General features: G+C 44.5%; 1 protein-coding gene across 1 annotated transcript; it reads right to left on the minus strand.

The window, feature by feature from the left end:
• Positions 1-1,528: 1,528 nt before the first annotated feature.
• Positions 1,529-23,448, minus strand: ap1b1 (adaptor related protein complex 1 subunit beta 1). Its single transcript, XM_083674101.1, has 22 exons — positions 23,411-23,448; positions 21,545-21,605; positions 20,324-20,429; positions 20,061-20,196; positions 19,701-19,946; positions 19,286-19,476; positions 18,888-19,109; positions 18,573-18,693; positions 18,250-18,345; positions 17,535-17,650; positions 15,719-15,884; positions 14,574-14,672; positions 12,775-13,034; positions 12,041-12,245; positions 10,799-10,828; positions 10,552-10,689; positions 10,232-10,377; positions 9,898-10,027; positions 8,160-8,244; positions 7,695-7,781; positions 6,878-7,032; positions 1,529-3,414 (listed from the first exon to the last, which is right to left on the minus strand). The coding sequence occupies exons 2-22, from the start codon at positions 21,579-21,581 to the stop codon at positions 3,340-3,342; spliced, it is 2,847 nt and encodes a 948-aa protein (XP_083530227.1). The 5' UTR covers positions 21,582-21,605; positions 23,411-23,448; the 3' UTR covers positions 1,529-3,339.

Raw genomic sequence — 23,448 nt, forward strand, 5'->3', positions numbered from 1 at the left:
CTCACCAAAAAAAAGGAAAACCTCCAAGCCCATTGGTGGGTCACAGTACAATATCATTATTTGGGCATCATCGCTTTGTGTTGATACCGGCCAAGCTGTTGGATGTAAATAATTATTGTATTTGTTGCATCGCATTGGTTAGCGTTAGCTAATTCCATCAGACATGGTTTAACTGAGGGAATAATTCATATTAAATAATTTGTAGACTGTAAGAGAACCACATTTTGGATAATAAGATGATATCTCATTGCAGACAGGGGAGAGGGCATTATTGTTGCTTGTATTTGTTAACATCACCAGCTTTGAGTTTAGGCACACACAATTTGACGAGGATAACGTTTATGAGACAACTCTGGGAAGAGTCTTGAGTCAATATTTCTGATCAATTCTTCAGCCATCTGCCGTCAAGAGAATGAAACAGTGATCAACGCAGACACAGGAGCAGCTCATAATTAGAACCACAGCTCCAGCTGCACTCCTACGATAACTCAGTGAAGCCAGGCCATCTATCGCTATGTCACTGTGAGACATCCATTATTACAGGCTGCTCAATGCATAATGGCAAAGTAAAGGTCTACAAGGATTCAATACTTGTAATTATCATAACATTCAATTTAGTTCTAATTAATATGAAGCCAGTTCAGTATCTCTTGCATAACAAAACCCCACGGCCAGAAACCCTCTCAAACAAGACATCTCCATGAACGCTGCTGTATGTAAGGCACTGAGGAATATGGATATGCAGGTCAAAGTTATTCAAAAAAAGAGCTCTGGTAAAAGAGGGTTCCAGAATCCAGTGAACCCCCAAAAATCACTGTTTTACTTGGTTTGCAGTAGCTGCTAGATTGACACAGCTCAAAGCAAATTATTGAAATTTGTTATCAATGCTACTCTCCCTTCAAAACCTGTCAACGTTGATCTTGTACTGTAGGTTACAGTCAGTCAGGGGAATACTGTACTGTACAGTCTAAAGCATCCTTTTCTGGATCACTCAGACCCCGCTGGGTTCATGGCTGCATGGATAGGAGGGCTAGATTAGTATTCAAAGCTCAGCGGTTGAAGGCTGCTCAACGATCCTGTAAAAATGTGTGACGGCTCACGATGCCGAGAGAGGACAGTCCAAAGGTCGCTCTAAAGATTATAAACTGTCGTGAAAAATGCAACAAAAGTAGTTATTTCATGATTTATAGCTATTGGACTCTTCAATAACATAATTTATGCCTCATGAGCTTAGTTCAATTGTCCGTCAGAACCCAAAATATAAGATTGTTTCTCTGCCATTGTTTGTAAACAGTGCAATTGTAAACAAATACTGTATAGCTTCAAAACATGGTTATAACTTTGATCTTATGGATGGTCAGTCCTTGCATCCATAGCACATATGAAATTGAGTGGTTACTCCAGCCCCATCCCTCAAATGCTTATCAAAAAACATTGGCGGGTGAATCTTTTGTTGTTTGAATCTCAGATTGTCCCTTTAAGCTTAAACATTCTGTGTTGATTTCCAAAAAGAATGAATATGAGGCACTTATGAATATATCAGAATTTTTTAATAGTTCTGTTTCAAATGATGTACACACATTAAACAGTCAATCCAAAAAAACATCTGATTTCTCCTTCACCAGCTTTTTTTGACAGCTTTTCATCACATACACACGAGTCAGCTTTCACCACACACACAGGCTAAATCCATTCTCATAGCCAAATGCTGAAAGAGTGAGTGAATACACTCTGAAGTTGGTCAAGAGGATTCTGATTCAATGACTGAAAAGTTCAAATATCCAATGAATTTTTTTACCCCCATACTGTCGGTAAAACAGAATGGTAAAACTTGTTCTGATTCGATTTATACAAAGGTTTCATGATCTGTACTATCTATCTATACAGTTAGAGTTACCTATACAGGTACAGTATGTAACATACAGGTTACCTATAAGCCTCTTGTTATGAGGTGGCAGCAGAGGTACTTGACCAGCTAAGAGAAGAGAAGGAGAGAAGAAAAAAAAGCTAACAGGCAGAGAGCCCAAGCACTCCTGATTGACAAAGAGCACAGAAAATCAACATCCCCAATATCTGTGGCCCTCACCCACCCACCCACCCACCTTTACACTCTAAATCACACTACAAACACAAACCAAGGAACACACAGTGGAATGATTTTAGGGAGGAGAGGGAAGGCGCAAGGCATTTGGGAAGTGAGGCATGTATAATGTCGCATCAACCCTCTCTTTCTTGATATTATTAAAAGAAAACATACCCACCGACTCACAAATTCATGCACTCACCGTGAGACACTGCCCTGCCCTCAGACAGCAGAGGTCCTGTACTTCAAACAAAAAAAGACTAACCCCAGAGGGCACATCAAGGATATGAGCAAACAACAAACTAAACACACAGGGACATTCCATCAGGAAGGACGGAGATAGACATGGTGAACTCCAAAACATTTAGTGTCTGTTATTAGCTGGGACATCCAATCCCTATTGGGAAGAATGGAGGAAAACATTTGAGAAAGAACATTTGAGAGTGTGAAAGACGGAGCGCTGAGGTGACAACACAAAACACCCAGCGGTTTCACAGCCCAGGATGTGAGATAACACAGGGCTTCACTGCCACATTTTAATTTGAAGCACTCCAAATTAAGTTATGCTGACAGTGGAAATTCAACTGCTGATTACCTACTCTATATTTAGTTACCAATTTGCAGAAATGCAAGATGACGAGATAGAGTCAGGACAGATAGAAGTGGCATCACAAGGAGATGCAGAGATAGAGTCAGGAGTCCATCACACAGCCTCTCCTTTAACAGCACTGGCTGAAAATACCTTACAGGCCGAAGAGAGGCTGAAGGGAGGTGGGTGGAAAAGTCAGATCTAAAGTGGTTAGACTAGAGTAAAACCCTCATGCAGGGGAGATTAAACTGGGTAACATAGGGGTATGGGAAACAAAAACACTCCAAAAACACACTCAAGTTGAAGATACAGCAGACACATCCAAAACTGAACCATTTAGAAGCTGAAGACCGGTCTACAAAGCTTTGGGACCATATGGGTCAGAGACTTCTGTCCATCTCTATTTCTAAGACTGCAGAGTATGAACCAAATAAGGACGTGTAACCCATAGTTGAGGAGGGGAAATGTTGGGTGATAGAGAACAGAAAGCACATTCCCCGGGGCACACAGAGAGCAGGGTTGAAGATTCTACTGGGAGAAGGGTCTTCAAAGAGCCAGTGGGTCGGGAAGAGGGCGTCAAGGGACAGGGCCAGGATCAAGGTAGGTTTGGGGCCTTGAGGTGTTCCAGCCAGGGTCACTCCTCATGCCGCTCCAGTCTGTGAGGTGTTCAGTTCTTCAGTACTGCCTCGTAGCACTGGAACACACACTGGGACACCTCTGGGGCTCTGCATTTCAGAGAGATCTGAGGAGAGAGAGGGAGAGTCACAACAGGGTTTGGGTGTGATCACTTTTTGTTAGCTAGGAATTAGGTTGAGATGTCCAGGTTAGAAAAGACTAGTACAGATGTACATCAAACACAAAAAATAGGTTTTACAGCCAGCATAACATGCCAGGGAGCATGTTAGTTTTAGACAGACAACAACCAGCTAGGTATGCGGTAAACATATTTTTAAAAGCAATTTCTTCATCCTCAGTATCTTTCATATGGAGTTACTGTGGGCCTTAGCAGTCCTTCGGCCTGGCCATGATGTCAAGCCTTTTGAGGAATTAACTATAGTGAGAAACAGAACTGAATCACATTTTCTCTAATCGTAATTTGACTGAATAACCTTTTAATAATGACAACTGTCACAATAATGAAGAAAGCAATGTGGACAGGGCTGAAGTGACTTGAGACTCTCGCTTCGTTCAAGGAAATCTCCTTTTGATATGCTAGTGCAATGGAACTGTAATGGGATGGCTTAAAGCGTTGTCTGTTTAATAAGTGTTGCAATTATTTCAGCAGCTTTACCTCCTCATGCATGTAGGGTAAATAACATAATAACCCCTCCTCCCCCCCTCACCCATTTCCCCTCAGTTTTAGCTGAGGCATTTCATTTCATTTTATTTGCAGGGGAGAATTCATTATCATTGTAAATGCTGCCTTTTATTCCATCTTATCAGCATAGAGCAAAAAAATAAAAAAGGGTTTCTCATTCTCTCTCTTCCCCATACCCCCCCCTCTCCTCCCCCTTTTGCTTTTGAAGTTTTCAGAGTCTGCGTTGCTGAAGGATCTGATGCAGCTCTCGGAGGCTGCTTCCTTTTCATCAGGGCTCACGCTGGAAAAGCATAGCCTAGGAGCACAGGCTCTTCATACGAAACACAGGACAGCTTTCGCCGTGTATGCAAGAGGGCCGATGGCGTGGTCACCCTAAAGAGGGCGCCGGTTGGCACGTTTACAAACAGTTATGATTATCACAGTTACCACGAACTCCCCAGTGGCATTTGAAGTCTGATCAGAGAAGGGTTCATACCAGGTCCCTCTCTGACCAATTGGATATTAGATCACACCTAAGCTCCATGGCAGTGGGGATGTCCCCCAGCACTGTGTTGGTACATTCCACAGAGCTGCTCTAGCGGGGTGGGAACATCGCACATCTCCTTGAGTTTTGCCTCAGTGTATCCAGGGCTCTTAACTAATGCATAGAGCTGCTGGCTATGATTAGACACACAGTCCTGTCAGCAAGGAGCTGGATGTTAAGAAATGAGGACACTCTTGCTGGAGTTTGAATCCGGTTATTAAGCCGGCTTGTAATAATGGTCTGTGATCAGTTTGGGGTAAAATGGTATGTGGGTATTCTGCCAAGGCTTTATGATGCTGAATAATCAGCCTGTGAGTCAACATGAGGGTGTTGTGTGGGGGAGAAAGTACAGGAAATGAAAGACAGAAGGGAGAGAGATAATTTGCTAAGAATAGGAATTTTTGTGTAAATTACGCAGGAGGGTGGTGGATGTGGAACTGCTAGGGCTGTGCAGGAGTTTGGGTGAGACAAAGACCTTGTTTCACCCAAACTTATGTAGAGTGAAATATATATATATTTTTTTTTAAAGAACAAAATAGAACAGAACAGAACAGAAGAGACAATAACAGTCAGAAAGATCAGATCAAGATGAAAGAGTAATAAATAGAAGGTGTGGTGGCACGGTTGTGAAGGCTTCTCTGCCAGGACGTACTGTGGCATTGTCATACAAACCCCTGCAATTAGCCACTCAGGGGGCAGGGAGAGTGAACCAGCCCATGCCATTGGTCACATGGTTGCCATGGGGACAGGGGACGAGAGACGAGGCCCTCCGTTCGACTTCAAAAGGTAGCGATAAGTAGCAGGGCATCATGGGAGAGCTGGGACCAATTAAGTGGTGTGATGTCAGAGGGTTCGGCTAAGCAATGTGAGGTTCGACCCAGACGTCTACGGGTCAGCAGCACAGTCAAACTAGCATATTTCTCTGCTCATGTAGATTATTTCACCCATCTAAAAAAATAACACAGGAATCTACCCAAAGGCTGAATGATAAAGGAACATGCGTAGTAGCTTCCCTTCCTCAGCCTAAAAATAGTTGCTCACAGAAGGGTGTGACAGGTTGGTTTTCATCGTCTGTACTGAGACAGCATTAGACGCATGCAGGAACACAGAGGAGTGAGAGTGCATGCCGCACACATGCAACCATGTTAGCAACTTTAGTTCAGGAAAGAGACCATCTGTAGGGAGGAGAACAGCCTCTTAAGTAAGAGGCTCTTAAATATGGCTTTCTGAAGAAAACACCCACACATCCTGAGGGATGAGCCAGACCAAAGGAAAGACAGGGGCAGAAGAGGAAAAAGCAACACACACACACACACAGCGAATTGAGACAGTTCACGCTGAGGGAAAAAATAAAACATGAGGAAAAACCCAACCAACCTCCAGATCCTGCATGAGGCAACAGCACAAGTGGAGGCAGAGACGGGAAAACGAGAGACAACAAAACACGAGGAAAAAAAATCAAAAAGGGCATAAAATACGTCATCAACAAAACATTACTACAGGCAGGTACAGATGGCTGGACAAAAAGGGGTTCGTCTAATGTCTCAGTCATTTTATGTTAGATACATTAAGTGAATCAAATGGTATTCTTTGGAGTGCTGTCCATTCTCATTTTCTATGTGAGAATCGTTCTCCTGAATGAATATAACCATTAACAAGTCTAGAAGCTTCTACCACAGCCGGGTTAAGTTCCCCAATAATGAACTGTGCAGGAATTCAACTTAAAATGCTAATTGAGGCAGATGGACTGAGATACTAGAGTGACTGACAAATGGAATCATCCAGACTGGGGGGAAAAAAAGAGGACAGTCAAATGCCACCTTATGAATAAAAACATTATCCAAAAGCACCCTGGGTAATGAGATGAGAGGGAGTCACATCAAGGTCACTGTTCAGCACAAGGCAGGCAGAATTTTTTGGGCTACTGCAATTAATCAAGTGAGGAGACAACAGCACAATGACAGAATGTACTACATACAGTACAAATATCATTATACACACACACACACACACACAGCACACGCTTACACATCTCAGGGGAGATGGACTGAGCTCAGAATTAATTAACAGAAGAGTCAGTGATGACTCATCCAAATCACTATTAATTATACATACTCCAATCACTATTAATTATCCATACTCCAATCACTATGCAATCTACCGTTCTCTCCTCATTATCCCTCTATACTCTTCCTCCACCAACCCACCCCTCCAACAACAGCTCAAACGCAAACCTTCTATCATTCAGCCCAATCAGCATTCATGCCCGTCACTCTCCTTCTCCATTCTAACAATCTATCCTCCTCAGGTCTATTCATCAGTCTAGCTGCGTCAGCCCCTCCCCTCCCCTCTGACTGTTCTCACCGTGTAGTTGGGGTTTCCTGCCTGCACCCTGAGCTCAGCTAGCACCCAGATGCCATTGGACAGTTTGATGGACTGGTAGAGCATGTCCTGGCCCTCCACCGTGCGCTTGGCTATGGTGAAGATGTTACTGCCCTGCAGCTTGTTGGTGGCTGAGTCTGTGGGGAGCAAAAAATGTATAATTCAGAACCAGTCAGTTATAACCAAATACTTCACATACAGGACATTATTTCTCTTTCTAAAATCGCTAGCTAACTTTCTTTCTCTCTGAACACTTGCCATCTTTCTGAGGCACGTTAGCCTAACTCTCCTTTCATGGTCTACGACTCATCTGAGAAAGCGCTGATGATACTGCTTCTCCCTCAGAGTCATTACACAACGTTCAATATCTGAGACTCAATTTTGTCTACCTGCATAGCAAAGATAAACTCAGAAATTCATCATTAACCTCCCTACTCTCTCTGTCTCACAGCGGTAATGCCTAAACCCTCCATCTTCATTCATATGGAAATGTAATCTGTTAAGGGGAAAACTCCAAACGCTGTCATTAGTCATTTAGCTTTAGTCCAGCTGTTCTTAAGCTTGTGTAAAACCAATTATCATCATGTAAATTAGGACTGCAAAGCACCACGAGTTATCATCAAATAACAAACATTATTGATACAGGACCGACTCTGTCAGAGACCTACTGTTCAGACTACTCCCTCAGCTCCTAGTGTCAGGTTACATGCTGTAATACACACAAAGCAGCTGGAAGGTAGGTAGGTACAATCTCCTCCATCTCTCTGGTTACATCTGCCCATCCCCCTCTCTCTCTCACCTGAGTTGAGATGACAGTCTTTGATCTGGAACTGGGACTCATTGTCATTAGGAATGTCTTTCCATGTGGCCAGGAACACCTGTCGCTCTGTGGGGGGGGGGAGAAAGAAAGAAAAAAAGGAGACAGAGAGTTAGAACGATAAAAAGAGAAAGAAGCCAAGAGAGAGAAAATAGAATGTGAGTGAGAAAGCGAGGGCAAGAGGAAATAAAAAACGAATTAAGGGTAAACATTTTGTTGCTGTGCTGAACATAGTGGTTCCTGCTGTGCTTTAGGATTCGGAGTATTAGCTCCCAGCCTCCAGCTGCCTTCCTGCTGCTCACCCACATTCTCTCAGATTGAATCAACCAAATATGGAACAAGAGGAGGGGGCAAATTGGCCACAACAACAGTAGTGTGTGATCTGTGAGCAAATGCATGACACACACACAAACAAGCATGCACACACACACGCGCACACACGCTCACCCATCTTCCCATCCTCCACAAACAGCATGCTGATGGGGTACTGGCAGCTGAAGTAGAAGACGTCAATGTTGTTCTTTACAGCCACCTGTGAGGGAGATGAGGAGCAATTATATGAGTCATTCTATTTCAAATGCCTTGAAAGGATACACGCGGACAGTGCATTGAACAAGAGGGCTTACTGTCCAGCGGAAATGACACAGACATCTGAAAGCCTCGGAAACACTCCATATTCTACCGCGTACCTCAACCTTCTCTCCCCCTCCTTCTCTCCCTCCCTTTCTCTGGCAACTCCCTCCATTAGGCCTGTTTGTAAAGGAAGCAGCCTTTATTGCCCACTCTTTTTGTTTCAGTCCATCCGTTTTCCTCTGAGAGCGAGAACGAAGTTAAAACTACGGGTACAATATTTGTCCTTGGGCTTATAGGATAGTAGCCATTCAAATTAGTATTGATTGAAACCTGGATCTACTTTTTAAGAACTCTGAGGAGTGGTCACAAGCCGGGTGTAGTATCCATCTGAATGCTCTCTATACAAGACTGATGAGGACAATGAGTTCAGCCTGAGGAGGATGACAGGAGAAACTCTGTGTGAATAATTCATGGGGGTGTCTTAGTCCTGGGTGGAGTGCCAGGCTGTCTGTACCGCAGGGGAAGTGGGGCCCTCTCTCCCTCCCTCTCTCTCTCTAAGCAGCACTACACAAGTCCTTGTAGTGTTACGGTAGGCTACACACCAACATAAGCAGTGGAGGTAAAGTTTACAGGGCTTAATGACTAGTTAGTTAATGGTTGGCATAGTAACAGGCAGCAGGTAATCCTCCCATCCCAATACATTGATTATCCCATCCCTCTGGGAATGGATGGGTAGAAGATAGGCTTGCGGTGCCAGACGTTTTGCCTCCCATGAATTGCATATGCTGCCAGCATACCATCTGGAGGAGTAGTCTTCCAACTCCTGTAGATGGATGGGGAGGGACATGTACACGCAGGAAATCCGCCTATCTTTATTTCATCCAAATCTGTCTGTGCCTCATCGTCAACCTCTCCCCCGAACACAAATTGAGTCGCCAACTTCTAGAGGTTTGCCGATGTTAGCTGTCTGCATTAGCTATAGAGATTTATTTAGATTTTATAGAGAGCACAGTTTCCACCTACAACTCGTGGTTGGTCGGTAGAGGTGTGTCTGTAGAAGACCCCCCCCCGGAAGATTTTTTTTCTCTCTCCTCAAAAGCTGGATTCATTATTTCTAGACGTCGAGCATTAGCTGGTACGGATAGCTGGAGACTAGGTTGAAGAGGAGTGCTAGGGCCAAAAGAAACAAAGCACTACCACAGTGACCACTAATGACTTTCCCCCACATCCCTCGTCTCCACTGGACCCTCTTATCTCCTCTCAGCAGCTGCACACTGTTCCGTCCTGCCATCCCCGAGTCATTGGAGAACAGCCCTAATCTAAAAGAGGGCTTGAAAGAGGCCACCGCTTTTTTTGAACTAATCACAAAAGTTCCTGAGTCTCTCATGTCATATTTCATTCCTTTGCTCCTAACGTAATTGAATAACCTGACGGTATTTGAAAGTCAAAGCTTAGACTTTCATGAGCTGAAAAAAAAATCGACTGGATAATTACAGTACTGCATAATTACAAGGCTTACACTGATATCCCATGCCGTACATGCTAACCTTACACTTAATACTCGGAGAACCTCTTAAATCCTACTGTAAAAGCAACGTTGTGGGAAGGTTACCTGCAGGTTGTTGAGGGGTTCCATCTTCATGACAGGCCCCACATTGCTAAGGGGGAGGCTAACTTCGATTGTCTGGTTTGGGCTGAGAGGAGTGAGGACCTGGAGTGGACCAGCAGGGGCCAAGCCAAAACTACAGACAGGAGAGAGAGAGAGAGAGGAGTCTAGATACAAACAACCAAAATAAGCTCACAACAGAGACTGATGGTTTCTGCATTCAAGTAACAAGTCTGTGGAAAGAGTTTCCCTTGTGGACAATAAACTCATCATATTCTATTCAATGACAATGACTGAGACGACTGTGAGCACACATTAGTAAACAGTGGTGACCCCTGACCTGTTCCTGTTAAACTGGATGGCGAAGTCTGTCATGACGCTCATGGCCTTGTTGGTGAGGGTTATCTCCATCTGGATGACTCCAGCACGGCGGGCGAAGGTGCCGGAAATCTCCAGACCCTTGGCCTTCATGGCTGGTAGCCACACCTGAGGACAGACGCAATGATTAGGACATTGCCTCAACATCTCTTTAGCGTTAGAACATTCACCCACTTATGTAAAAGGGGATCATATCAACTGAAAAATTATTACATTCTTCATACTGCTACAACAACTGTACATATCCACACATCTACAATCATGGTGTATCAAGAGACTCACTGTTTTGGTAGGAATGTAGGCACCCATGGGCATTCCAACTCCACCTCCAAGGTCAAACAGGTCCCCTAGGCCGCCCCCGACAGGGGCGTTGAGAGAGGCTGGCATCACAGCAGGGGCCGCCCCAAAACTAGCCCCCATCTGTGGATCAGAGAACATCACTTTAAACAACACTCATTTTCAACACACTGTGCACTCCAGAAGTCACCTTCAGAATGAATATTTTTTTTAAAAACCTCTAGTTACTTACTGCAGGACTCCCTCCAATATCTCCTCCAAGCTGAGGAGAGAGGAAGAGGGCTTCAGCTTATACATCATTTCAAAGTTACACTTTATTCGCCTCTTGAGGGAGATGGTAGAAGAAGACTTATGGAGGTGGGTGTGATGAGGGGTTGCTAAGACAACTATGATTGATGAAAAGCAATTTTTTTTTTAATGGAAAAGGTGAGAGCTACTGGAGGGTGAGATGATACTAGTGCAGCAACAAAGAGTGGGGCCTAGAAGTCTATAGTAGAGAGGTGTGCTGGATTAGTAGAATGACTAGAATGATCTCCTTTAAGTGCAGGAGCCTGATACAGCTACAGTAACCTAACACCTTGGTAACAACTAACACAACAAGAAGAGGATTCTCAGGGGCCTGTTGGAACTAACAAAGGGCCCATCGAGAGATAGGAGACGATACGATGAATCTCTCCCTAGACGACTACAACAGACATACAGTAGTGATACTGCTGGAGATGGTGAGAGGTGAGAGGTCACAGCAGTGCAAAGGGGATTGTGAGGGGGGAGGGGACTCTTTAGATTGACCCACAGCCTCTACTGATGCCCCCTGAACCAACCTCACTATGGGTGTACTCTGGCGATGGGGGCCGAGGCGGGAGCTGGGGTGACTGGGGAGTATCCGTCCGCTGATGAGACACCATAGATCCCAGTGATAAGAGTAGGGGAAGGAGGACTGTGGGGCTCAGGAGGCCCTCATAGGGATGTGGGGGACGCAAACGGATAATGGCTACAATAGGGTGGCCACTGCCATGATCAATGTATTGAGATGTAACAGACAGATGAAGGTATGACCGAAGCACAGACCAATCATGTTAAAGAGGTGAATACAGGACAGTATATACAGTCTAGGTTTAGTATATACTTGTAAATGTAGTGAGCTACTCCTTCTAATGATGTGATTTGTATTTGTCTCTATGCACTCTCCCCCCAATGTAGTTACCGGTTCAGACTCATCCCCCATCTGCCGGTGTCGCATTGAACAAAGAGGAGGAAAAAACATGTCAAAAGGAAATAAGAAACAGAGATAGAGGCAGGAGCAGAGAGAACACATCTACTAAAAGCCACTCGTGTTTAGCAATTGCCAGAAAAGCTCAATTTCAATTTGCAACACAATTTGGTGCAATCAGGATATTGCCTCTGATCTTGAGACATGTTCCATGTGAGGCAGTGGGAGACATGTTGTGTGGTACAGTACATAGAGGTCACCTACCAGGCTGTCCAGACCCCCACCCAGGAGGTCCATAGCCCCCATCTGCATGGAGGAGGGTGGGGGGCCGCTGGTGGTGGGGGGCGCCAGGTCCAGGTTGAGCAGGTCCCCCAGAAGGTCTCCCTGGGAGGGGATGACAGCAGGGGGAGCTTCGGTGACAGAGCCCACAGCAGCAACACCTGCATCTGGGCTCTCTGCACTCTCCCCTCTGGGTGGCGGTGAGAGAGAGAAAGAAAGATAGGACTTGAGACTAACAAAGTAAAATGTTCTTTATTTGAGCTAAATGCTCCGTTCAATGCTCTGCTAAAACGGTAAACATTGATATTCTGCCTCCCCTCTGTTCTTAGTCAACCAGGGAACCTGATTTCAATTAGCCAAGCTAACATTAGGCTGCATACTGTAGAATTCTAATTCAATAGAGCTCTCCTTTGATATTCATCCTACTTTAAATTTCCAGGGAACACCACTGGCACCATTTAAATCAATGGCAAATTACATTAACTAGGTGCAGTGTGTTCAATCTAATGTCTAGGAAAACTGCTTTGCAGGACACATTTGAATGCCCCATGACTGCAGATCTCAGAAGGAATGCCAGCACAATAATGGACCTAATTTGACTAAAACAAGTAGAGAGACCAGGTTTGCTCCAGAGTAATAAAGACATAAGTATTACTGAATAAGTCATAGTAAATATTACTCGGGTGTAAAAAAGGGTGTTTGGTGTGTGTGTGACTCACGATCCAGTGCGGGCAGGGAGCCTCTTGTGCATCACGCCTCGGCTGCCCTCCACGAAGGCGCTGGGGGGCTTGTGGTAGACAGACGCCAGCGTGCCGATGTGGCAGATCAGCTCCTCCAGCAAGGTGGGCTCAATCAGGTCCGTCTCCTCAGAGATGAGGGGCTTCTCAGCCAGCACCACCTCCTTGGCAGCCACAGGGTCGGTGGAGAGCAGACGCCAGTAGATGTAGCCACGGTCTCGCAGGTCTGGGTTGTCAGAGTCCTGGAGACAGAGATGGAGGGGTGGAGATGAAGTGGGTGATTGATGTGGTGTATAATGAATAATTGATGCTACACAGACTTCTCAGACTTCTCCCTGACATCACAGACTTAGAAAATCTACAAATTCCAAGAATCAGGTTAAGACTTCCCTGAGTGGGTTCAGCGAGAACTAAGGAAGCTGTACAGTGTCCACAGCTTCCTTACACGCAACAATGGGACAATCCTAGGGGAGATTTGAATATCAAAAAGGTTTTGAAGTAAGACATGAGGGCTTGAAACAAGGACATCAAACTTAAACTAATATGATTGGGACTGACAGAATCCTTGCAGCTTTTTAAAAAAAAAAAGAAATGTTTTTAGATAGGGCAGTCCCACTCTTATATTTGTTATTTTTATTGGACAGAGACAGTGATTGATAGACAGGAAAGTAAGGAGGAGAGGGCATGTCAGCAGGGCATGGGCCTGATTCAAACCCATGCCGACATGGGCATATGGGCACACCTTAGGCCATGGTGCTAGACTACTGGACCACCCCAGACCACTGAATCCTGGCAGCTTTGAGCTTTAACCTTCAAAAACAGCAAAAACTAACAGTCTTAGGAGAGAATCTGCAGACAAAGATTTGCACTACTTCTAAAACACACTCCATAAATAACAGACACACCAAGTCCAACAACAGACATATGGACACACACACTCACCCATGCATCTCTTAGTTTGAAAGTCATCTACATCTCATCAGAGACTGCAGCAGCAGGGTACAGTGTTGCTGTGTCATGCTTGATGAATTTTAATATGAGATTCTCAGTCTATTAATCAGATAGCTTCAATAGTATCCAGAGGAGCCGAGGCCAGTCCTCAGCCACATGCCCCAGATGAATGCGTCACTGCATTAGTTGTAGGAGGGGGAGAGACAAATGAAGGTGGCCGTTTCAATTGCTCCTCTGCAAGCCACCCCTTTAAAGACCAAAAGATGTCACGTCATGCTGGCTACAAGACAGGGAAGCTAGCACAGTAAATTCAATGTGGTCTTGTTGTCAGGTTTAGTCAAGGATATCATTAGGAGGCAATTAGCCATAATGGCTAACCAGTATTTAAACACTACCCCTCCAAGACCACACTGTGTTTAAAGCAGGCTTCTTTCTCCCTTTGAGCTTTGGCACAGAACCCAATCCATCTTTTTCTCCTTTTTACATACAAACTTGCTTTCTCCCTGCTGTGATGCGTGGCTGCTTATTTAGCGGAAAACTTTCCCACACTTGCTATGGACTGCCTGAGTGAGTGTTGAAAGACTAGACTGTCAGTATAGGCCGTGTGTGTGTGTGTGTGTGTGTGTGTGTGCCTACACGCACACCATATGCATGCATGTGAGTGAGCTTGGTGCTGTCATCAGAGTCAGGCAGCTGCAGAGAGATTCCAGGATCAATACTATTTCAAACACCCAGTGTACCCCAATGCCATTAAGGTGTAATAAATGTTTCCTTTGCGTATTAAATCAATAGCTCAATTCCAAAGGGTGTGCGTTCCTCAGGGCACTCACCTGCGTGGCCAAACTGAGCACCTGCTGCACCAGCTCCTGGGTCTCAGTGGGCTTCTTCAAGAACAGCTTCACAATGGCTGTCAGGAGCTGCAGCTGCACCTGTAGGAGCCAAGCGCACAGGAAACCACAGTCAAACTCACACAAGATACCACCTAAGGTACAGTGCCGTAGAAAAGGGGATTTCCTTTTTGACAACAAAAACAAAAGTATTAATCCCCCCTTGCTGTGGCTCTCCTAAAAGACATTCTGTGAAGTGCTCTTAAATATGACACAGTACTATGACTGTGTACTACAAAATACTTGAAGTACCAGTTTTTCACATACATCAACTTGGGAGTCAAACAGCCTGTCTACTGCACACGCATTTAGAATGTAGCATGTCATTCCATAAAATTACTCAATAGTCTGGACAAAATTATTTTCAGCACATTAATGCCTGAATTACTGTATAGCTCAGCCTGAGCTCTCTAGACAGACAGAGCTAATCCCAAAACACACCGTGTGCTGAATACTGCTGGGCTAAAGACTGTGTTCTTCTGTATGTAGCGACTGAGTGACAGACTGAGCCTCAGAGCCGGGTCTGGAAATGAACTCTAACTGCTCCAAGGATGAAACACTACAGATTTAAATTGCTATTGAAGTGTTCCCATTAAAGCCTTATGTTTTTCCATTACCAGGACATGTCTCTGGAGTGCTTTGCCTTTTGTGAAGATGAAAAAAAACATTCTTTCATCTATCTTGTCTTTATTACAAATAAGTGTTACTTTTCCCAAGATAAATCTAATCAATGCTGTGGCCCCAAGAGTGCTTTGTCATATCTTACTTCTAATCAGGTTCCCTAACGACCTGTTCTTTCCTCTCTTCAAAAGGCAATCAATAAGTAGCCAAACCAGAAGTTTGAAGACAGTCAAACAGTGTTCTTTTTATGGCCCACATTGATTTCTAAATGAACTCTGAATGAATACTGTACCAAGGATAAACAGGGCAGAGCACCTTTGATGCCCTTGCAGAGTGTGTCTTGTTTTTTTGAGTTGAGTTGAGTGACCTCAGTGCTCTTAACTCTGTAAAGTGATGAACCCCACCACCCCACCCCCATGAACAGCTGAATTAGAGAGGGGAGAGGGTAGAGTGAGAGTCAGACGGACCTGAGTGCTCTCATCATGGAAGCCCTCCAGGAAGCTCTCCAGCAGCTCATCAGCGTTGTCGATGCGCTCTGCATACTCCCCCACGATCCAAATCATGGCCGCCCGCGCTTCTGGCTCGTCCAGGGAGTCCAGGTTCTCACAAAGCGTGGCGATCACACCCTCATACCTGACAACAACCACAGTTAGCAATGAATCACTCAGCATAATTACTATTATAGTGCTGCATCTGTGCTAAATAGAAAGGCAAACACATTCAAAAAGGGGACAAAAATGTCATTAGAATCAGTCAAAGGAAACAAATTTATTAAGTTATCATATTACCATCTTTTTTTTATTTTTATTATTGTTGTCAGTCCTTGAATATGCCATGTGATTGTTTTTTTTGTTGTCTTTTTTATAGCCTCTGGTGCAGCATTCCTCTTCTGAATGGTACTGGGGCATAAAGGCCTACACAACATCTGAACAAGGCATCCTGAAGCAGTTATGCAAAGGCAAGGCGACAGATCTCATTCAGTGTGCCGAGTGAGACTAAACTAATTAAACTAATCTAACAATAAAGGAGATCTCAGCCTTTGATGTAATGAAATGAAAGTTGTAATGAAAGTTCAAAACACATTACAGCACAATTCTATTGTGTGTCCCTTGATATCTACTTGAGTGCCCATAATAAAATGTTTTGTGTGCCCTCTTTACAGCAGAATTACCAAACTCCATGCTGGATGACCAAACTGTTCTATTCCCCTTTTGCTGATGAATACTAAGACACAGAGGGAAAGCAATGTCTTCTTAATAAATAAACATGACAAACTCATTCAACACTTAACATACATGTACATTTCATACGGACAATGCCAGCACAGCAATACTGCTGTGTTACTGTTCAGCTAACTGACTTCTAATTCAAAAACAAGTTGCAGTGTTTTTGGGGCAGGGTTCTGTCATGGCATATGGATCCACACTCTGCTAGGCTCAGAGCAGGAGTCATGCTCTGACTGCATCGGCCTGCCCTTTCATGGAGCGTTGTCAGGGAAGGGTTCCAGCGCTACGCACTGCGGACACTGTGCATATCTTATACGTGTGTGTGAGGTTAGAGGCAGCATTACTCGCCCAAAAGCTAATTTTCATGCCTTTCACGATGAAAGTCAAGCAGAACACACTTTGTGTCAGGGTAATGAGCTTTTTCTCTGCTTCTTTCAGACCAAGAAATGTGATTTGGGGGTCAGTGAGGCGGAACAGACAGGAGGGCTACAGGACATGTGTGTGTGTGTACATATGTGCTGGTATAAATGCATGTGTGTGTGTGTGTCCCTTGTGCTTGTGCTAGGAGCATGGGCCATTTTAACAAGCATGTCCCGCTCTGCAGTAATGTAAGAAAACATCCATGACTGCTTGAAGATTCAATTCCATCACAAATGTCTCTGGTTGGTTGATTGTACTGCTCTACGACCTCTACGGCTGGTTGCCTTGATTGCCACTGAGATACTGCAGCTGAGATTGAACAGACAATTTTTTTTTGATTGATGGACAGGTTTACCAGCAACACCTAACCTCGTCCCCAGGCTATTGCATATAAGCCTGGAATAACAACGACTGAAACCTAGCCTTAGTGGAATTTACGGAATGAAATATTTGTAATTATTTGATTTCAGTGAATCACAGTGAGGCGTGGCTCTGAATCAGAAGCGTGTGGTGTTTAAGCACTGTGAGGGGGAGAACCAAATACTCTAACTGTATCAGGATCTCTCCTCACTGATGACTGGTCCATCTAACTGTTGAATTTGCTTATTGCCAGGCTTGGCCCAAACGGGTGACCTACCTGTTGGGGTACTTGCGGAAGATGTCCTTGATGACCACGATGGCCTCCTGCACCACGTAGTTGACCTTGGTCTGGATGAGGTCCAGCAGGGTGCTGACACAGCGCTCTGCAGATGGCTGGAGACAGATGAGAGAGATGCTGTCAGCCAAACAGAGCCCCCTACTGTGCATCATGGAACTGTAACAGTGCTTTACTCAGGCTGCCAGTAACGATTAACAGTTAAACAGGCAAAAAAACAAGTCTTAACTGTATCTTGTTATACTGTATATAAACCCATGACCATAAAATGGTCATGGGACTTGCAGTCATATACCACAGTAGGGTTGGGCAATTGCATCAGGGATCATCTATGGTTCGAATCTACAGAGATTCCGTTGTCGATTTTTGGGCCATTAAAAACAGGAGAAAATGACCTTTTATGCCACATTTAAGAGCTGTGTTTCTGAAGTAAACAATCGCCACCTCAGCCCTCTGCTCTCCCCTTTCCTTGAAGTGTTATAGTGGTATAGCCTATTTTAGCAGGCTGACTTTCGGAATGTAACCTGCATTTCATTTTTAGGAGACCCAGAGTCATGAAATAGGTCTCATGAGGCATATCCCCCCCCTCCCCTCAATGATAGGATCATGTAGACAATCGTCCAACCATATACCACAGTTAACGTGCGGGCTTGTTGTATACATGAGATAAGTCACTATGTATATCATCCCCCCTCACCTCCACTTTGATGGCACAGCGGCCAATGGCTCGGACTGCCTTGCGCACAAAGTCCACGTCTACCTCAGTGGCATACTCCTTCAGCTCCGCCAGCACCTAAGAAACACAGTCACCAGGGTGTCACTACTACCAGGTTTTATACTATGTAGACATCATATGTAACAACTAGATACCTTGACAAAATGCTTATCCATGTTGAAAATCTAGTTCTATAAACAAAGTTCAATAGTTCTTCCATTTGAAGATTCCAACTGTAAAAACATCTTTCCCTGTTCACTTTGAGGCAATGTGTTAATCTAATGGTGTCCGCGTGGGTTGGTCACCTGGGCAATGTTGGCTTGGGATGCCAGGCGGATCATGATGTCCAGTTTCTCCAGCTTGACGTAGATGGGGTCATTATACTTCACAAAGAAAACTTTCATCTCATGCTTCAGGATCTCTGGGCTGCAGAGACAAATTAGCATGATTGGTATTGTCTGTCATAACATGTGTTTCTCACTCAGGTAAAACTGAATGTCTATGTAGCGTACCATTTGAAATGCTAAGCAACGCAAGCCTAGATGACTGAATACAATGAGCTACAATCTCTGTTGGCCCTGTTCTCCTGCTGTTCCCAGCAGTTTCTGGGTGTTTCCTACCGTTTCTGGACGATGAGGTTGATGTTCCTCAGGGCCACATACTGCAGCTCAGGCTCTGCTGACAGCAAGGTGACCAGCGGGGGGGCCAGCTTCTTCAGCAGGGTGCCGTAGTAGTCCAGGTCCTTAGGCAGCATCTCCATAAACTTCATCAACACCTTGACCGCTGACAGCACCACCGCAGAGTTGGCATGGGACAGGCGGGGGGTCACCCGCTCACAGATGCTACAGCAGGAGAGAAGGGGGCAACAGGAGTGAGCACAGATTACAGAAAACAAAAGGGGGAAAAGCAGGGGGAACGGACACTTTTCATACAAGAAATGTGGACACAGGACGGGAAGAATTAGCATGTCAGAGAGACAGTGGTTGAGGTGAACCAGATGTGGGCAGTGGTCTCTGACCTCTGAGACTCGCGGTCGTCACGAGGGGTGTAGTTGGCCAGGCAGTCCAGGATGAAGATCTGACCCCACTCAGTGCACTCGTTGAGGGCTGTTAGCAGCTTGTTGATGGACTGTGGGTTCAGGTCCAGCAGGTTGCTGTTGGGGTGGGACTCTGCTATCTCAGACAGGGCAGCCACTGCATTCGCTACCACCTAAGTGAGAGAATGGGATGAGGTTAGACTGCAAGAACACTTACCCTGACGTAGTCGACCATGAGATACACCAAACTAATACAGATCTAATTACAGCAATACAAATCTGATTACTTGGCTGATACATTATACAGTATAAAACCCTGTTTTTGAATACCAGGACGATGGCCTACAGCCAATAATCTATCCCAGGTATGTTGGTCAGCTGGCATTGGGAGCCTCACCATGGGGTTTGAGTCAGAAATTAGATCCTTGAGGGTGTCCAGAAAGCCCTGGTCTTCCACCAGCTGGGCGTTGATGTCATGGAGCTTGGCCACACACACAGCCGCTGTCTTCCTCACATAGGGGTCCTCGTCCTTTAGGCACTTCCTCAATGGCTCACACAGGTACTCAGTGATCTTGTCCACGCGGATGCAGCCCATGGTGCGCACAGCCAGGGCACGGATCAGAGGGTTAGGGTCCTCACAGTCCTGGTGGGGGTTGAAAAGTTCCAAGGTATGTATTCAAACACTGAGGAGTGGAGATCTGTACTCTTCACAGACAGTGAAAAATGTCTCTGCCTTCAAGTTAGCTTGATACTGTACCTTGACAAAGGTGTTGACAGCCATGATGGCCATGTCAGGCTGGCTCTTGGCGTAGTTCATCAGGTACAGGTAGACCAGCTTCTTCAGCTCCAGGTTATCAGTCTGCATGCAGTTCACCACGTCTGGAAACAGGGCACTGGAGGGAGGCAGTGTCAGGATGTAATATGAATAAAATATGAATGAATGCCACTCCATTCTGGCAGCATGGGAATCAACCCTGTTTTATCTCGTGATATATTAGACCCTGTCAGAAAGTGACTAACCTGACATCTTTCCCAACTGTCATGGAGGCGATGACCTTCTTCACAGCCTCCTTCTTCTTCTCCTTCTTATCGCTGTTCAGCTCTGCTTTCAGCTCAAAGATCTCCCCTGCACACAAGTAAACAGAACAAACACATAAACATAGATCAGAATGTGCATCAGGAGTTGTGCATAGATCCTCAGAGAGAGACTGGATAAATTACAAGCCAGCATCACAGAAGGATTTACACAGTGCAGTTACTTTTTTCCATCTAATTTTATAACATGAAGACATGTTTATTGTTGTTAAGACAGGGGTGACCTAGAATTTCTGAAACACTGGATGAAGCCTGCTTAAACAGCATAGCACATCTCTGATAGAGGGTAACAGCCTAGCTCGATTTATCGGGCCTCTGTGCAAAGTCAAACATAGAAGCTGCACTTGAATCTCTTCTAAGAGCAGCTTGTCCTCAGGTTACACTACAGATCAGTCCAGCTGCTCTCTGCGCATGGCTAGGAGTGTTTGCACTCACAAACACTAACGTATGTTGGCTTAACCTTCAGTCTGACTTCTCTGTAGAAAATCCAGTTAACACTTGCACCTACACAAAGACAGTGGTTGCGGCAAATGCACTGGACAATTAAACATAGAAGGTCTGACTCCTTCATAAGCACTGTCAATTTGAATGTTAGTGATTGGCTGTTTGAGGACACTGTGAGAGAGGGTGCACTGAGACTCAGACTGGGTAGACAGCAGGAGGGCTAACTTAAAGAGTGCTAATGCCTGAGGTGCCTAATCTCATTTAGAGGACAACATCAGCTGTTCTATTCCTGGTTTCATCAGCCACACACAGCCAGGGTCCTGTGCCCTGCTTTCTTGTTTTTCTGTTGTTTTTTTCTTGGTCGCCATTTTATATGGGGAGGTTTTCATCTGGAAACATTCACACCCAAAACCTGACAGGAAAAGTGAAGTTTCTAGCTTTTCCAGTAGCTACTGACAGTTTGTGGCTGGGTGAAGTGACAATCACTATCAAAGACACCACATGGTTGCTCTGTCTCTCAGTTGGGTTACAAAGGCAGGACTTGCTTTCAGAAAGCAAGTCATGCCTGGCATGTTGACAATTGAAAAGAAAGAGCTTTGAATGGCTGACTATTACATTACAAGTGATTACTCAAACTTTTTGACATTGCAAAAATGTTATCTGAGGACCAAATGTAAATAGGTATGCTAGGCTATATCCAACCTTTCTTGGTAGTGGTGAAATACTTGGAGTCCGTCATCTTGGATCCAAACTGTCGGTTCTCCTGCAAGAGAGACAGAAAGAGGATGAAACAGAGAAAAACAACCTCTGAGGAGAGGGATCTACCAAGGAGACAGGAAACACCAGAAGTGCAAGTGCAGGCAGAAAAGGAGGAAGTCCTGTCTTCATCACTTGGACAGTTTGCTGCGATTTTTTTTCTATGGATAACACAATGGAGACAGTAAAAGCACATAGGTTGACCAATAAAACAACTTTTAAAACCCTGTTAGTCAGCACATACTCAATCAGCCTGACTGACTGTATCTGTCCTCTGGGGACCATACCACAGAATCGCAGTCTGCAGACCTGCAGCACACAGCAATATCCATTTCCTGTTGTTGAATTCCACACTTGATCCACTATTACCTCTCTGTGAAAGGTCTTCCACTCAGATTCAAAAACAGATTCCTCTCAACACTAAAAGCAACACTGCAATGTAGCTATCTTTAAATGTAACGAAGCCCCAGTAATTCAATTGCATCGGCATTTATTTCACTGGATTAACTTCCCACAACTTCATAACAAAAACAATGGGTTTGGATAATTATGGGTTTAATAACATGATGAAGACAATGATGTAATGATGGCAGTCTCTTTCTGTGACTTCATTGTCTAATATTTCCACCAAACATTAACAGTAACCCAATTCAGTCCAACAGTTCATGAGGCACATAATCCAAACTATGACTGCAAAGAAAAAATATCAAAGCAAGTCACAATAAAAAAGAAAGAAAGAATGCAACCTCTTGCCCCAACAGTGATACTGCAGAGTGCACCATAACCATTAATTGCAAATTGCCAGATAATTGCCAATCCAGATATTCTTAAACAGTTGTCACAGACTATGATACCAGTAATCAGAGTGGACTTGGATGCGTGTTCAATTGCTATGTTGTGGTGGTGGGGTACAAGTCAAGTTGTCCACCTGGCACCTGTCAAGTGCAAATGTAAACGCTGACTTTGCGTGAACAAAATATTAGCTGTTTTCTTTTGATAAAAAATAAAGCATGATTGTATGCAGATCAACAAGATTATGAGGAGGCTTGCATTGGAGGGGAACTGGCCTTGCTAGCTATAGTCATTGATTGGCATCGATTAGACAAATTAAGCCGCACAATTTGACAGCTGTCAAAATCACAACAAGCTAAAAGGATCAACAACAAGGCAATTAGCTGGCTAGCTAGCTTAATAACATAGGTTGCAATAAGGACAATCACACAATATTTGGATGGATACCTAGCAACTGTGACTTTTATCTAACTAATTTAGATATAAGCTATAACACAGTAATGTAGCTAACTACCTACTACACTCTACACTTCCGTCATGGCAAGGCGGCTAGCTAGCCATGTTGCTAACTTCTACCACTGACTGACACTAGCCCGAATGGTAGCTAGCTAGGCATTTAGAGCAAGTCTATCATTCAGTCAAAGCTATTTTATATCAAATATAAATTTAACACATTAGGCTTCAAAGAAACACGATTTTCTGCGGCTGATGATTGATCACTCACGCATAATTGATTAGCCCATTCCATGATTGCGCTTGATGAATGAATCTGCTGTTCAACAAGAACTGTTTGCTTCACTAGCTAGCTAGCTAACTGTTAGCTGACGCTATGCCTTCATAGTAGCTAGTAAGACATGACCTTCTAAGTAGAGGCTTAAGGAAGCATTTGCCGGGATAGTTAAGCTCTTAATCTATCGACCTATTTTTAAATCCAACCCAACAGAATTAACGTACCTACTGAAGTTAAAAAAAGACACTACACACAATGAAATCGAAGAGAAAACCGTCAGGACAGCTTACCGTAGCTAGCGATGTGTGTGTTTAATTTGGCCTTCGTT

This window comes from Argentina silus (genome assembly GCF_951799395.1).
Source record: "Argentina silus genome assembly, chromosome: 7".
Taxonomy (NCBI): domain Eukaryota; kingdom Metazoa; phylum Chordata; class Actinopteri; order Argentiniformes; family Argentinidae; genus Argentina; species Argentina silus.